The sequence below is a fragment of the Chiloscyllium plagiosum genome, unplaced genomic scaffold (genome assembly GCF_037043375.1).
Source record: "Chiloscyllium plagiosum isolate Xiang-an unplaced genomic scaffold, Cpla_swu_hap1 HiC_scaffold_46, whole genome shotgun sequence".
NCBI lineage: Eukaryota > Metazoa > Chordata > Chondrichthyes > Orectolobiformes > Hemiscylliidae > Chiloscyllium > Chiloscyllium plagiosum.
Window position 1 is genome coordinate 14072670 of NW_028270184.1, and position 17792 is coordinate 14090461.

General features: G+C 43.5%; 1 protein-coding gene across 1 annotated transcript; it reads left to right on the top strand.

The window, feature by feature from the left end:
- Positions 1–1652: 1652 nt before the first annotated feature.
- LOC148136221 (uncharacterized) lies at positions 1653–4469 on the top strand. Its single transcript, XM_087983616.1, has one exon. The coding sequence runs from the start codon at positions 2742–2744 to the stop codon at positions 4320–4322; it is 1581 nt and encodes a 526-aa protein (XP_087839742.1). The 5' UTR covers positions 1653–2741; the 3' UTR covers positions 4323–4469.
- Positions 4470–17792: the final 13323 nt, after the last annotated feature.

Consider the following 17792-nt stretch of genomic DNA (forward strand, 5'->3'; position numbering starts at 1 on the left):
GATTTCTTCAGCTTCCTCATTTCCCCTCCCACCACCTTATCTCAATCCCAACCCCCGGATTCAGCACCACCCTCTTGACCTACAATCTTCTTCCCAACCTCTCCGTCCCACCCCCTCTCCGGCTATCACCCTCACCCTCACCTCCTTCCACCTATCGTATTCCCAGCGTCCCTCCCCCAAATTCCCCCCCACTACCTTTTATCTCAGCCCGCTTGGCACACCAGTCTCATTCCTGAAGAAGGGCTTATGCCTGAAACGTTGATTCTCCTGCTCCTCAGATTCTGCCTGGCCTGCTGCGCTTTTCCAGCACCACACTTTTCAACAGGCAAATGGAATTTTGTCCTTCATTGTAACAGTGATTGAGTTTAAAAGGAGGGAGTTTATGTTACAACTGTGTAGGTTGTTGGTGAGGCCACACCTGGACTTCATATGCTGGAGATCAAAATCTAAAATTGTGGTGCTGGAAATGTACAGCAGGTCAGGCAGCATCTGAGGAGCAGAAGAAGGGATGTTTCATGCATAAGACTCATCAGGAGGGCTTATACCCAAAACATTGCTTCTCCTGCTCCTCAGATGCTGCCTGACCTACTGTGCTTTTCTAGCACCACACTTTTTGACACACCTGGAGTAATACACTTTGTGTGGAAAAAAGTTGCCCCTTAGGTTCCTTTTAAGTTTTCCCTTCTCACCGTAAACCTATGCCCTCTAATTCTGGACTTTGCCACTGCAAGGAAAAATAACTCATCTTACCCAAACTATGCCCCACATGATTTTATAAACCTCGATAAAGTCTTCCAGGCTGTCGGCTTCCCAGGCAGATGAAATTTGCAGTCTGATTCAGTGTGCAATGTGTGGGAGATTAGAAATGTTGTTTTTGCAGGTGGGGGGAGGGGTGTTAATTCTTGTAGCATGTAGTATACTTAAGGCTAAGACTTTAATGAATATAGAGGGTCTTTTAAAGAAAATAGTTTTAAGCTAGGAAATAACTTTAAAGGGTTGTAGCTGACCACAAAAAGCAGCAGCAAGAGCATTTCACAATAAAGCTTATAGTATGATAAGAGAAACTGATAAAAGAACAAGCTGTAACAAACAAGGAACAAAGAATGCAGACAAGGACAGCAGGATGGCCAGATAAGAAAATAACTAACAAGGGAGGTAATCGGCTTATGATAGGATGGGAAAAGGGAGGCGTGATTCCGCAACTCGTAAATTAAATAAGAATGCTAACAGGCTCTGTTTTCGTGCGCATTTCTGCTTGATTGCAGAGGCGTCCAGTTCTTGCAAGACTGTAATAAATTGTTCTTGTTTCCAAGGCTTTGTCTCAGGCTGATTGATTTGTGAGTGAGTTCTGTTTCTCACAATGGATGAGGCCGAAGATGGTCATGTCAGAGAGGGAATGGGAAGCGGATTTGAAATGGGCGGGTGAACGACCCTTCCTTCCAACTACCAACCAGGCCATACCCTCCACCTGTGTTCACCTGTCACAACCTCATCATCCCGCCCCCTCTCCTCACCCAAAACCTCCACCACCCCCCCCCCCCCCCCTTATCTGCAGTTTCCCGCACCCCCACCCCCAGTCTTGAAGAACAGTTATATCTGAAACGTTGACTTCTTCACCTCCTGATACTGCCTGGCTTGGTGTGTTTTTCCAGCCTCCTGCTTGTCTCCTCTGTAAACGTGCAGTACTTTGTTTTAGGCCTTTGGGTTCAGTTCCAGTTGGGATGGGAAATCATTAACTCTTAGTCACCAATTCAATGGCACTGTTATGTACCCAGAATGTATCACACTGCTAATCAGTGATGATAGGAGACCAATGGCAGATTATTTACCTAGACCCCTCTGTGGTGCAGAAAGCCCCCTATCAGTGGGTAAGGGAGCCCAGTGCGCAGGTGCGGGAGCGGGCAGTGCTCTGAGCATGCTCAGTCCCAGTCATGGGGACAGTCTGAAGAAGAGCGGACGATTCGGGCGGCCGAAGAAGATTGTGAGGCAGGGTAGGAAAGGAGACCGCGGCCATTGAGGCCTGGCAACTTTACCAACTGCGGCAGGAGGTCTGTGGTTCTGAATAAGAGCTCAGGGTCCCCCGTGTTTGCCCTGCGGGCGGATCAGGCCCTGGAGGACAGTACTCATTGACCGCCATCTTGAGTGGGAGGCACGACGGGGCTCCCTCCCTTGGGCTGGGGGGGGGAGGGGTTGTGAACCAGGGTTACCTAAGCAACGGGCCGTCCGCCATTTTGGGGATGGGCCAGGGTTGCCCGGGAAACGGGCCGTCCGCCATTTTGGGGGAAGTGCAGGCCAAATCGGCGGCCATCTTGGTGAGGTAACTGACTGAGCTGAGCTTCCGGGTCTGTGATCAGGGGAGATCTGAACATGAGAGCTGGAGATCCAAACACGGAGAGGAAAGCGCTCACCTGGAAGTAGAGTGACGAGGTGGTGCTATAGATTTGGATTCAAAGGCTCTGTGAAAATATAAGAGGAAAACAAATGCTCCATAGAACTTAACAACTGACTGCTCTGTGTTTATCTTTGGGAAAAGATTTCAAATATCGTTCTGAATGGGAAAAATGCCAACACACAGGATTGAGAGTGTTCCTGTGCCCTGACTGTGGTAAACCCTCCACTTGCTATACACTCTGAAAATACATCACTCCATTTTGCAGTGGGAGAAATTGTTAACACATTCTGCATGTGAACAAGGCTTTGATTGATTGCTCAAACTGGAGAGACACAAGGACAGCGGCAGCATGGAGAAACCATGGAAATGTGATGACTGCGGTAAAGCCTTCATTTACCGATCCCGTTTGGAATATCATCAACGCAGTCACAATGTGGCTGACAGTGCAGATAAACCATGGAAATGTGAGGATTGTGGTAAAGGATTCAATTATCCATCCCTGCTGGAAATTCATCGACGCACTCACACTGGGGAGAAGCCATTCATATGCTCCGTATGTGGGAGGGGATTTTCTAAGTCAGCCAACCTCATGCTACACCAGCGAGTTCACACTGAGGAGAGGCCATTTACCTGCACTTATTGTGGGAAAAGATTCAGACAGTCGTCTACCCTCACCGCACACCAGCGACTTCATACTGGGGAGAGACCGTTCACCTGCTCTGTGTGTGGGAAAGGATTCACTCAGTCCTCCATCCTGATGATACACCAACGTACTCACACAGGGGAGAAGCCATTTAACTGCTCAGTGTGTGGGAAAGGATTCACTCAGTCAGCTAACCTGGTAGTACACCAGCGAATTCACACTAAGGAGAGGCCTTTCAGCTGCACATCCTGTAGAAAGAGATTCAAATCTTCATCAGAACTCCTGTCACACCAGCGAGTTCACATTGGCGAGAGACCATTCACCTGCTCTTTGTGTGGGAAGGGATTTACTCAGTCATCTGCTCTACTGACACACCAGCGAAATCACACTGGGGAGAAGCCATTCAGCTGCTCGGTGTGTGGGAAGGGCTTCACTCAGTCGGCTAACCTTGTGGTACATGAGCGAATTCACACTGAGGAAAGGCCATTCAGCTGCACGCAATGCGGAAAAAGTTTCAGGCAGTTATCCACCCTCACTGCACATCAGCGGGTACACACGAGGGAGAGACCATTCACCTGCTCTGTGTGTGGGAAGGGATTTACTCAGTTAGCCAGCCTCACATTGCACCAGCGAATTCATCGCGAGGAGAGGCCGTTCAGCTGCACTCATTGTGGGAAGGGATTCAGGCAGTCTTCCGATCTCACTGCACACCAGCGAATCCACACTGGGGAGAAGCCATTTATCTGCTCCGTGTGTGGGAAGGGATTCACCCATTCGTCTGGCCTTTGGTCACACCAGCGAGTTCACACTGAGGAGAAGCCATTCAGCTGCAGTGCTTGTGGAAAGGGATTCAGGCAGTCATCCTACCTCCGGTCACATCAGCGGGTTCACACAGGGGAGAAGCCATTCACCTGCTTTGTGTGTGGCAAGGCATTTGCTCGGTCTTCAAACTGCCTGATACACCAGCGAATTCACTCTGAGGAGAATCCATTCAGCTGTGTCTTCTGTGGAAAGAGTTTCAGACAGTCATCCACCCTTAATGCACACCAGCGAGTTCACACTGGGGAGAGACTATTTACCTGTTCTACGTGTGGGAAGGGATTCCCTTGGTCATCCCAACTGCTTACACATCAGCGGGTTCACACTGGGGAGAGACCGTTCACCTGCTCCGTGTGCGGAAAGGGATTCACTCGGTCCTTCAACCTGATGTTACATCAGCGAGCTCATACGTGTCATCAGAGTTTGGATTCTGCTGTTATTGATCCTGCTGATCAGATCCAGGAATAATTATCTGACAATACTTGGGCTGTTTCGACTGAATGTAACATCTATAATTGTCATTTTTGTTGAAAGCAACATCTGTGATCTTTCTCCATAATGCATGATCTTATCTACAGGATCAAGATTAAAATTAAATTAAAAACCTTAACTTGATCTTTGATGAAAGGTCTACAGTTTGGTGTCTGAATCATTCCACTGTTCAACATATCCAATTAGAAATGTTTGATAAACAATTAATCATTGCTGACTATTCTTACTGACTTTCATATTCTCCACAGCAACACCTTTTGTAATCAAAATTGAAGTGTTAAGGAGCATGAAACAAAATAGTGAAATATTTTCCAGACACATTCAATCAAAGCTTCATCAATCAACATTGATGCTGATGAAGTTTTGAAGTCACTGGTTTCAATCTTTTATGACACAGAAGCAGCAGCAGTGTTAAGTGAAATCTACAAGCAGTGGAGTAGTGATTTCAGCATGGATTAGGAGCCTCTATGCTTGCTCAGCCATAGGTGGCCCAGTCCAGCTCAGTGACAAGGGTTTATTGTCCAATTTAGCCATGACAGCAAGCTGCAGGAGAGTGTCAGATGGAGACTGGGAGATGACCAATTGTGTGCAGTCCAGTGAAACACCTGTTCGATTCCAAACTTTGGACAGGATGGGCAACTTCCGTAATGGTGGGACTAAGCGCTCTTTCAGTCCTATTTGTAACATTTAGATTTCCATTGAAAAACTGATTTGAGACTTGCTAAGCAGTCGTGATATCTCTAACTTAAGCAAAAGGCATAGTCTATCTAACACATAACAAAAACATAGAATCTGAAACACTTGAAAATAATCTTGACAGTTGTGTGCAGATTATGGGGAAATACTGTGCAAATAAACACTGGATAAACCATGTCAGGGAATCCAAATGGTCTGTGTCGAAGTGCTATGTCTGAGGTCAAGAGAGTACTTGGTACCACCATCCCTTGGATTTGGCAGAGAAAATGTGGAAGCAGGCAATTCGGCTCATCAAGTACACATCGACCTTCTGAAGAGCATACCACCCAGACCCACCTTATCCTTGTAACCCTGCATTTCCCATGGCTAATCCACACATCCCTGGGCCCCATGGGCAATTTGGCAGAGCCAATCAACCCTAACCTGCACATCTTTGGACTGTGGGAGGAAAACATACAGACACAGGGAGAACATGCAAACTCCACACAGACAGTTGCCCAAAAGTGGGATTGAACCCAGGTCCCTGGCACTGTGAGGCAGCAGTGCTAATCACTGAGCCACCATGCTGCCCAATATGGTGAGGTACTCACAGAATTAAACAGATATCCCATGGGGTTAAACACGACTATGAAATATACTCCCCCAGATATCCCCCAGTTGCTATCTAATGCTCTCCTGCAGCTTCCGGTCATGGCTGTGATTGATGTGTTACTCTCATCACCTGACCTTGCAAAGGCCAATAATTTTGGAGCAACCAGAAAGATCCTGGACAAGGATGCAGTCACAGCTTTACTGAAAGTCCCGTCTACTGCTGCACCTTCATGACCTCCTTCTCTGTTAGGAGCTGGATCTGTTGCATAGGACATGCATGATGTAAAAATGTCATCACTATCTGCAAAACCAAAAGAAGACAGAGGAGATTGCAGCAACAACAGGAGCATCTCACTCCACAAGTGACAGGGCAAACATTCATCAGGTTCATGTTTAAAAAGTTTCTATCCAGTCGTCGAGTGTTTGTGTCCAGAAGTACAGTGCAGTTTCAGTGCTGATGGATTGACAATGGACACTACCGTCTCCATACAAAAGAGGTGTATGGAATAGGAGAGACCTCCTGAGGGGAAACTGTTCACCTGCCCAAGTGTGGGAAGAGTTTGCTCAGTCAAATTACCTGCTGAGACACGAGCGAATTCACACTGGAACCAGGTCATCCACCTGTCCTGTGTGTGGGAAGGAATTCACTTAGTTATCCAGCTTGTATAAATACCAAAGAGCTCATACCAGGGAAAGACATTTCACACCAACATGCTCATTCTGACTCGAGACCTTTTAAGTGTTCTAACTATGAGAAGAATTTTAAAAGCAACCAGGATCTGTTGACTCACCAGCAAGTTCACCCTGGGAGAGACATCACCTGCTATCTGTGCCTGAAGAAATTCACTCATTAATCCATCCTGCAGATATACTAGAATTCACAAATGACTCCAGGGTTATATTCTGCTGTTATTGCTGCTCTTAATCAAACACAGGACTGAGCCATGTATAATTTGGCACTTAGAGTCATAGAGATGGAAACAGACCCTTCGGTCCAACCCGTCCATGCCGACCAGATATCCCAACCCAATCTAGTCCCACCTGCCAGCACCCGGCCCATATCCCTCCAAACCCTTCCTATTCATATACCCATCCAAATGCCTAATTGCTATGATATCCCAGACCCATGTTCCTAACCATGCCCTGAGTTCATCTGGCTTCCCTGTTAGGCCTCTTGCATTGCAGTTTAATTTATTAGTCTTACCTTGTCCCTGCCTGCCCTGACTGTTTGACTCACTTCTATTCTCAACTGTACCGGTCTCAGATTGATCTCTTTCCTCACTATCTCCCTGGGTCCCCCCACCCCCCACCTTACTAGTTTAAATCCTCCCGAGCAGTTCTAGCCAATTTCCCTGCCAGTATATTAGTCCCCTTCCAATTTAACTTGTTTCATTTTTTATTAATAATCCCTGTAACTGGGCTGATTTCTGAATTGGAGGTTAAATAAATCAGCTTTGTGTCAAACACATTTTATTGAGTTCTTGGTTTCTCAAAATTAAGATGTTCAAAATTCTGAACAACTTTGTCAGGGTAAAAGAAGGATATGCTGTTTCCACTATTTGGTATGTCTAACTCGAGGTCACAATTTTAAGATTGTCTGCAAGCGAGCTAGGAGTGAAATGAAGAGAAAGTTCTTTACTCACAACTTGTTAGGTGCGCTGTCTGGGAGAGTGGTGGAGGCAGATTCTGTAGGAGATTTCAACAGAGAGCTGAATATATATTTGAAAGTGATGGCTACGGAGATAGGACTGGAGAGTGGGACTCACTGGGTTGCTCCTTTGAGAGCTAATACAAAGATGATGGATTGAATAGCCTCCTTATGTACTGCAAAATTCTATAATGTCCTGTTACTGACCATCCTATTTTTGAATCTTTGTCTTTGGAAAGCTTTCATTTATGTCACCTGTCACAACAATGGCTATAGCTGAATGTCTCATGGGTTAATGGGCAGGAAAAAGCGGGCTTGGGTTCAATCTGGATAAATGCGATGTATTGCATTTTGGTACAGCAAACAGAGGGTAGGACTTTTACAATTAATGATAGGCCCTTGGGTAGTGTTGTAAAACACAGGGATCTGGGTGGGGGGGGGGGGGGGGGTGGGGTTCAGGTACATAATTCTTTGAAGTTTGCATCACATATAGGCAGAGTGGTTAAAAAGGCATTTAGCACACTTGCCGTCATTGCTCACTACTTTGAGTATAGGAGTTGGAAAGTCATGTTGAGGTTATACAGGATTTCACGCAGAAGGTGGTGCATGTATGGAATGAGATACCAGAGGCAGTGGTGGAGGCATTTAAAAACATTTAAAAGGCATCTGGATGGGTACGTGAATAAGGCGTATTTAGAGGGATATGGGCCAAGTTCTGGCAAATGGGACTAGGTTAGGTTAGAATATCTGGTCGGCATGTACGGGTTGGAAGGAAGGGTCTGTTTCTGCGCTGTACATCTCTGACTCTGTGACATTGGTGAGGCCTTTCTGGCATATTGATTCCGGTTTTGGTCACCCTGTTATAGGGAGGATATTATTAAGCTGGAGAGGGTTCAGAAGAGATTTACCAGGAATGTTGCTGGGTATGTAAGGTTTGAGTTGTAAAGAAAGGCTGGATAGGCTGAGACTTTTTTCACTGGAGCGTAAGAGGTTGAGAGGTGACCTGATTGAGGTTTGTAACATCATGAGGGATATAGATAGGGTTAATGGTCAGTTCTTTTCCCTAGGAAGGAGGATTTCAAGATTAGTAGGTACATTCTTAAGGTAAGAGGAGAGAGTTTTTAAAAAGGCATGAAGGGTAAATTATTTATACAGAGGACAGTTTATGTGTGGAATGAACTTCTGAGAAAATAGTGGATGTGGGCACAATTACAACATTTAAAAGACACTTGGATAAGGACATGAATAGGAAAGGTTTGGAGGGATATGGGCCTGGAGCAGGCAGGTGGGACTAGTTTAGTTTGGGATTATGTTCGGTATGGACTGGTTGGGCTGAAGGGTCTATTTCCATGCTGTATGACTCTATGATGTTGTAGTGCTCCCTCACTGCAGCATCAGAATATCAACCTGAACTTTATTTTCATGTTTTTAGAAATGTTTTTGAACCCCTCACCTGACCCATGATGAGCCACAACTAACACCTTGTCATGATTCTAGATTATTTCTGTTTTCATTCCCTTCCCATAAAAAGGTAGATTTTAGACCAGGAGTTACAGGTTATTCAAGGAGAAAGTCAAAGTCATTTTACAGAAACTTTTCTTAAGAAGCATCAAGCTTGAGGTGGTGTGTAATCAAAGGTCAGAAAAGACATACAGCCCTTCACATGAGAACAATGTATTGATCCCAGATTGGACAAGGGTATGGGGCAAGAGGTCATTGATCTCAGGACTGAAGGGGCAGTTTCTACAGAATGGTTCCCTTTTCCCGGATCAGGGGATGCTGAGCTCTTTGACTAGGCATGACAATCTCTTCGGAATGATACCCTTGTCCCTGGCAGGATGTTGTGCTGCAACTGGAGGTCAATGGTTTATGGCATCCAGTTTGGACAATAAACAAATAAAGCTGATTTCCAGGGCTGGACTCCCTTTCTCAGTCTTCCTGAGCTGGCCATGGTAGGCTAAAGCTAGCATGGATCATTCTGAGAGGCCCCTTCCTGTGTGAGGTGATATTTCCGTCTAATTCTCCTTCATATAGCTTATTTCTAAGGATCCCATGTTGTCATCACTTATTCAATGTCCCATTGGTAATGAGACAGGTATTCAAGATAATTCCTCCTATTTTTGTTGACTTGATTTGGTTTATTATTGTCACTTGTACCTAAGTACAGTGAAAAGCTTTGTTTTATGTGCAGTACAGGCAGCTCACACCATACCAAGTGCATAAAGATAATAGAATAGAGCGAAGAATGCAATATTACGGCTGCAGAGAAGGTGCACAAAGAGTGAGGTCAACATTAAATTCGAAATTTGAGAGGTCTGTTAAGATAACTAGGAGGAAGTGGGGACTGCAGATGCTGGAGATCAGAGTCGAAAAGTGTGGCGCTGGAAAAGAACAGCAGGTCAGGCAGCATTCAAGCAGGAGATGATGAAGGGCTTATGCCCGAAACATTGATCTTGGTCTGTTAAGATGTTTAATAATAGCGGGGAAGAAGCTGTTCTTGAATCTGTTGTTATGTGTGTTTAAGTTTTTGTATCTTCTGCCCAACAGAAGTAGTTGGAAGAGATTATAACCGGGGTGGGAGGGGTCTTTGATTAAGTTATCTGCCTTCCTGAGATAGCGAGAAGTATAGATGGACTCAGTGGATGGAAGGTTGACTTGCATGATGGACTGGGCTGTTTTCACAACTCTCTGCAATTTCTTATGGGCCTGAGAAGAGCAGTTTGGCATGAACAAGCCATGATGCATCCAGATAGAATACTTTCTATGGTGCATCTATAAAAATTGGTTGGAGTTGGAAGTCAGTGAACTCATTTTGTGACTGGTTAGCTGGGAGGTGGTGTTTAAGCTGTATTCAGAGCAGTTGCTCTATGTAAGGGAGATAAGATACCCCACCCCATCAGGATCGTTTTGGTTCTGTGCTGGAGTCATCTCCTTGGCAATGGTGAAAGGCTGAGTCCCGTGGGCTCCCATAACATAGATCGTGATCAACTGGCCAATCATAGAATCTCTAACAGTCAGTCTCACAGCCTGCTGCATTCCTTCACCACCAGCATCTGACAATCTCACCAACCTGAGTTTCCTCGTCAAATGCGCATTGACCATCATGCTGCTGCATGACCTCTGCATCCAAAACGTGCGAAGTTGGGAAAAAAAAGTGCATGATCTTAATAGGCTTTGGCAGTTTGTTGCATCCTATTTTCAATTTCATAGAATCATAGGATCCCTACAGTGTGGAAACAGGCCATTTGGCCCAACAAGTCCACAGCGACCCTCCGAAGAGTAACCCACCCAGATACATTCCCCTAGGCAAAAGTGAGGACTGGAGATCAGAGTCAAGATTAGAGTGGTGCCGGAAAAGCACAGCAGGTCAGGCAGCACCCGAGGAGCAGGAAAATCGACATTTTGGGCAGGAGCCCTTCATCACATTCCCCTACCCAATTACTCTACATTTACCCTTGACTAGTGTACCTAACCTACACATCCCTGAACACCATGGGCAATTTAGCATGGCCAATTCACCTAACCTGCACATTTTTGGATTGTGGGAGGAAACTGGAGCACCCAGAGGAAATCCACGCAGACACGGGAAGAATGTGCAAACTCCACACAGTCGCCCGAGGCTGGAATTGAACCCAAGTTCCTGGCGCTGTGAGGCAGCAGTGCTAACCACTGAGTCACCGTGCTGCCCAGTTTGGTCCAGATAGGCTATAATTGCAGGGTAAAGCAGGTTTCCTGGTGGCAAGTTAATAAGAAATATACAAGAAACTGATATGTGAAGCCGTGCAGGACGAAGAAAAATTACAGGAACATTGCCGTGCCCAACATACGAGCTGACCAGGGAGTGTGGAAACAAATCTCAGCCACAGAAGTGACCTCCCGTGCCTCCACGTGTGAAAGCTGCCCACAACAGTGTCAATGTTCCTGAGGATCAGATCCTAAGGCCGACCTACAGTGTGACCAGAGGCAGAGTGACGTCACAAACTATAATGGGGAGCAAAAAAGATGTGTTAAACCTGGACCATCTAAAAAGAAACCAAAAATGGACAACTTCCTCATGGATTAAGAAAAAACATTTCCCTTCATAACTGTAATTGATAAGAAGTTTTGCTTTACATTTCGCCAAAGTATATAAATAAGTAAAAATGGGAATTTGGAACACTACTACATAACGATATACTGTAAATTCAAGGATTTTCCTTATAAAGCATGCTTCGGATGAAGAATGTTGGCAAGGTGAAGACTATTTTGAAAGCTCACCAGTTGATTTTCTTTTATTGAAACCAGCAGCAAGAGGTACAGTCTGCATTGAATCTTCTAGCAAAACAAATCATTCACAGATGGTGATGTAGTTAAAAAAACAATGACTGTGTGTCACTGACTTTTTATTCAAAGACTTTTGGAACAAAGAAGAAATAATAGAAAAAATACAAAGCATCTCAAATCCATTCCTCAGGCCATCATTGGTGGCTCGATCACCAAATTCCATCAGGTGTTTGATTTACAAAGCAGTGGAGTTGATACAGAGATAATTGCTTTGCCAAAATGATACTGAGCTGAAAGTTGAATAAAGGGACAGCGATTTTTAGGGACTCATAAACAGAGAAAAATAATCACTCCCCAGTGACATGGACAAGTCACGTGCAAGGGTCTGTTTCCATGCTGTATGACTCTATCTGCTTCTAAAGTGAAAGCCTGCTTTATAGTTCCACATACTTCTGGGAGACCATATGCACCCAAATGAAGATAATCAGGTCCAACTATTGCATTGTCCTCTTGGATACCTATTTGATGGACAGTTTACAACTAGCAGTCTCAAACCACAACACAGACTTCAAGGTACTGGCAGAGCCTCAGGAGGTGACACTGAGACTTAAGTGTGTTGAGGACAAAATGAATAATTATCTGTAGTGGCTTATGGCACTAAAAATAAACTGTTTATTCTATATTTTCTGGGGGTAGATTCAAAGTGATCTTAGACAAAGTTGGAGCCCACTGGGCTAGGCTCTCCTGCACTTGTTAACCAGAAAGTTTTCCTAATTACCGGAAGAGAGCTATTCTTACAATATTCAATAAATTTCTGAAGATTTTATGAAGTTAATGGAATGGGATTTCTACTTGGGTCAGCAATCAACCACCTCAAGTGATGCAGTGGGAGGGGTGGTCATCATTCAACTCAATCATGACAAGAAGCTGCAGGAGGTGTCAAACAGAAACAGGAAGATGTTTATTTGATATAACTCAATAGTAATGTTCAACAGAGCAGATCATCTTTGGTCGATGAGCACTTGCCCATCTACCGATCTCAGGGGGCTGATGGTTGCACCAAGCATCCCATCATACACAGCACTTCAGATTTCTACTGTCACAGGCAGCTCGGCATTCTGACCGTGATTAATCCAGTGTTTATTTGCATTATATCTCTCTGAATTGGCAACCTTTAAGTGATACAGTTTCTAGGTGTTAGATTTATGTTGTGCACAAGGTGTTTTTTTTATCTGCTGCTGCACAGGTCTCAATACAATCTTTGTTGTGGGATCCACTTTTCTCCAACATTGCTATTGCTGGGTCATAAACAAATGAACTTCATGACTTCCAGACGTCATCAGTATCAATACTGATTGATGAGGCTTTTATTGATAATCTGTAAAATATTTCACAATTTGGTTTCACAATTCTGTGATAAATTTAATTTCATAATGGAAGTGTCAGTGACTGCAATGTATTAGTAAGAATTGTCAGAGAGGATTATTCTGCACATTTTCATCAGAGATGTTAATCAGTGGAACCTTTCAGACACTGAAGTGTAGAATTTGCAAAGATTAGTGATTTAAAGTGACTTTAAAATTAAGCAAGGGTGATGTGAGAAGAAAATTTTTTCACAAAAGCAAACTGTCTGGAAATGTGGTGGAGATATGTTCAATTGAGACATTCAAGGAGGCACTGGACTTTTATTGGATAGTAATGATGTGCAGGAATATGGAAAAAGGTAGATGATTGGTACTAGATGATTGACAGACAGATAGTGCCAATAGGAAGAGGGAGAAGGGGAAGCCCGACCGGAAATGTTTGGTCTACCAACCAATCAGAGCGAATGAGGGGCGGGACCCGTCATGGATAGAAAATAGGAGCAGGAGGAGGCCATTCAGTCCTTCAGAGTCAGCACAGACCATAATCCCAAACTAAACTAGTCCTACCTCCACGCTCACAGCCCTCCAAATATTTCTTATTCATGTTCTTATCTAAATGTCTTTTCAATGGTGTAACTGCATCGGCATCCACCACTTTCTCTGGCAGTTTATTCCCACATGTTTCCACACTCTGTAAAAAACAAATGTCCCCCATGTATTTTTAAAATCTTTCTCCTCTCACCTTAAAAATGTCTTGAAATCCCTCACCCTTGGGAAAAGACATTTGCCGTTCATCTTTTGTGTATCTCTCATGATTTTATAAACCTCCACAAGGTCATTCCTCAATCTCCTATGTTCCAGTTTAAAAAGTCCCAGTCTATCCAGCCTCTCCTTATACTCAAACACTCCATTCCTGGCAACATCCTGGTAAATCTTTTCTGAGGCCTGTCAGCTTAGTAATATCCTTACTATAACCAGGTGACCAGCACTCCAGAAGGAACTTCACCAACATCCTGTACAATCTCAGCATAATGTCTCAACACCTATACTCAAAAGTCTTTGTAATCTTAGATAACCTTCTTAACTGTCCACCAAACCACCAATTCTGGAGTTGTTATCTGAAAACCTTTGAGCATGCTTCACCAATCAATACAATCAAAGAGAATCATCAAACTCAGTCCCCTGATTCTGCTTTGTCCCTATAGCCTTTTATCCTTTCAGCGCTAAGAACTGTATGTAAGTCCTTAAAACTGCAGATGCTGGAAATCTAAAGCAAAAATAGGAATTGCTGGAGAAATCCAGTTGGTCTGACAGCATTCATGGAGAGAACTTCACTGGACCTAAAACATTTCTCTAGCAATTTCTGATTTTACATCTAACTCGTTAATGAATACATTCAATGGTTTTGCCTCAACCAATTTTGGGGACAGAAAATTTCACAGGCTCACCATTCTCTGGGTTCTCCTCATCTCAGTTCTGAATAATCTACTCCTTATCCTTAGACTGTGATCTCTGGTTCTGGACACCCTAGTCATCAGAAACATCCTTTACTCTGTCTAGACCTGTAAGGACGGCCCATGTTTGAAAGACACAAAATGGCCAACAAGTATTAAACAGAATGAAACAGCCTGTTACAATATTTAAGTGCAACATAATGGTATCTTTGAACAGGGCTATTCCAAGGTCAATAAGGGACCCTGCAAACAACCATTTGAGACAGTTTGATAACAGGCTGTCTAAGGATAGACAAATAATTGATTAAAGCTTCATTAATGAATGGATGTTGTCCCATTAGGTGAACAGCACCAATTAAAACAAGGGGTCAAAATCTCAGCCCATTAACCAAAGCACCTAACTCATTAAGCAACCGTGAAAACAACAGCTAAAGTTATTTTGTAGTAATTAGTTGCTTCTTTGAAGTTATTCACAATATTAATAAAATAGGTTGTGGTTAAAGATTCCTCAGATATTCATAGAGATAGATTCAACATAAGTATGGATACAAAAAGTGTGGTGCTGGAAAAGCCGGTCAGGCAGCATAACCCACTGTGCTTTTCCAGCACCACACTTTTTGTATCCATACTAATCCACTCTAATCTCCAACATCTACAGTCTTCACTTTCTCCTAAGTATAGATACACATATAGCTAACATATAATAGAAGCATTAGGGGAAAAGCATTTAAACATAGATGTGAAAATTAATTAGTCTCAAGAAATGCTTTCCTTAACTATAAAAATAGTGGTAAGCCCTGAATGAAATAGATTGCTTGCAATTATTAATCACCAAGTGCTAACAGTAGAAGTACCTGTATAACTCTACATTTTATAATGAACATTTTAATGTTAATTCATATTACAAATCTTATAGCAGTTAGTTAAGACCAACTGTCTTTTGTATTTTTTACATATATAATTTAGACAGTGGAAAATATAAGAGGAATAACTGAATTTGACAGAGATAGTACATGGAATGCAATAAATAACAGAATTCAAGCAGTCCTTAGAGATGAGCAAGTCTGGGACAGATCCAAAGGAGTATAACCAGTAACTTTGGAATGTTAATTAATAGGATGCATAGAAAGATCCCAAGGCCTCGAGAAATAGACACAGCAGATACTTTTCTTTCCACGATCAAAATGCCAGTGAGATTTAGGTTCTGATAAATTGAATGACTGTCAAGTCTTATAATCATAGAGTTTTTGCAGGAAGAAATAGGCCCTTCGGTTCTTTGTATCCGCAGTGGTCATCCTACACCTATCTACTCTCATCCCATTTTCCAGAATTTGGCCCCGAACCTTGTATGCTATGCTATTTAAAGTGCTCATGTAAATACTTCTTAAATGTTGTAATGGCTCTGACCTCCACCACAGTTCATCTACGCTGTGCCACACATGCTGATCACTGTGCTAATGCATTGACTTCTGGGTGCAGACATTGCTGCCATACATAGATCTGAGGTCTGTGAACTAATTAAAACTCTAGAGAGAGAATTGACCTCTACTAATCTTAAGCAGAGAGTTCCAGACACCCACCACCTACTTAACTGAAAAAAAAACTTGGTTAAATCCTCTCTCAACCTCCTGCCTTTTACTTTAAATCTATACCCCATGCTGACTGATCCCTCCACCAAGAAGAAAGGTTCTTTTTTTATCTCCCCTATCTATGCTCTTCATAACTTTTGTACACCTCAATCAGGCCCCATCCCATCCCCTTTGAACTTCTCTGCTCCAAGAAAAGCAAACCCAACAATCTAGTCTCTCTCCATAGCTGATACGTTCAAGCCAGGCACCTCCTCTCTTGTAATCATGTCCTTCTAAGCACGTGACCAAAACTGCAAACGGTGCTCCAGCTGCTGTCTAACAAATGTCCTACAGAGCTCCATTATCATCTCCCTGCTCTTGTATTCAATGCCCCAGATAAAAAAAGGCAAGTATCCCATATGCTTTTTAACTACTTTATCTGTGGGCATGCACACCAAGGTCTCTCTGATCCTCTGTCCTTCCTGGGGTCCAGCCATTCATTGTGTCCCCTCACCTTGTTAGAGCTGCCAAAATGCATCACCTTATACTCTTCAAGATTAAGCTATATTTCACACCAAGTAGTCCTCGACAGCTTAAAATGCGTAAAGATGGATAAATCCTGGGTGTACCCTAGACAACTGTGGGAAGCTAAGGAAATGATTGCTCCAGAAGATTGGACATTGGCTAACGTAGTGCCACTATTTAAGAAAGGTGGTAAGGAAAAGCCAGGGAATTATAGACCACTGAGTCTGACATCAATGGTGGGCAAGTTATTGGAGGGAATCCTGAGGGACAGGATTTACCTGTATTTGGAAAGGCAAAGACTGATTCGGGATAGTCAACATGGCTTTGTGCGTGGGAAATCATGTCTCACAAACTTAATTGAATTTTTTGAAGAAGGAAAAAAAGAGGATTGATGATCGTACATGACCTATATTGACTTCAGTCAGGTGTTCATGGTAGACTGGTGAGCAAGCTTAAAATCACATGGAATACAGCCATTTGGATACAGAATTGGCTTGAAGATAGAAGGGAAAGAGTGGTTGTGGAGGATTGCTTTTCAGACTGGAGCCTTGTGACCAGCGATGTGCCACAAAGATCAGTCCTGGGTCCACTGTTTTTCGTCATTTATATAAATGAATTGGATATGAACATATGAGGTATGATTAGTAAGTTAGTAAACTTGAAAGGGTTTAGAAAAGATTGCCAGGGTTGGAGAGTTTGCGCCATAGGGAGACGCTAAATAGGCTGGGGCTATATTCCCTTGAGCATTCGAGGTTGCGGGGTGACCTTGTGGAGGTTTATAAAATCATGATAAGCATGGATATGGTAAATAGACAAGGTAATTTCCCTGGGGTTGAGGGAGTCCAAAACAAGATGGCATGGGTTTAAGGCGAGAGGGGAAACATTTAAATGGGACAGAAGGGGCAATGTTTTAATGCAGAGAATGATGCGTGTATGGAATGAGCAGCCAAGGGAAGTGGTAGAGACTGGTATAATTACAACATTTAAAAGGTATATAAATTGGAAGGGTTTAGAAGGATATGGGCCAAATGCACGAAAATGGGATCAGACTAATTTAAGATATCTGATCGGCATGGTCTGTTTCAATACTGTACATCTGTATGACTCTAAATCCCATTTACCACTGCTCCGCCCATTGACAAACTGTCTTTATCTTGTTGTGGTATTTGTACAATTTTGAACTACTTATTACACTCACACATTCTCTCAAAGTGCATACACACACACACACTGTGTTCCCCACCCCTCCCCTTCCCTCCTCACCCACCCCTCCCCTCCCCTCCCCTCCTTACCCACCCACCCATTCTTCCCCCACACATATGAATCCACAGGGTGAA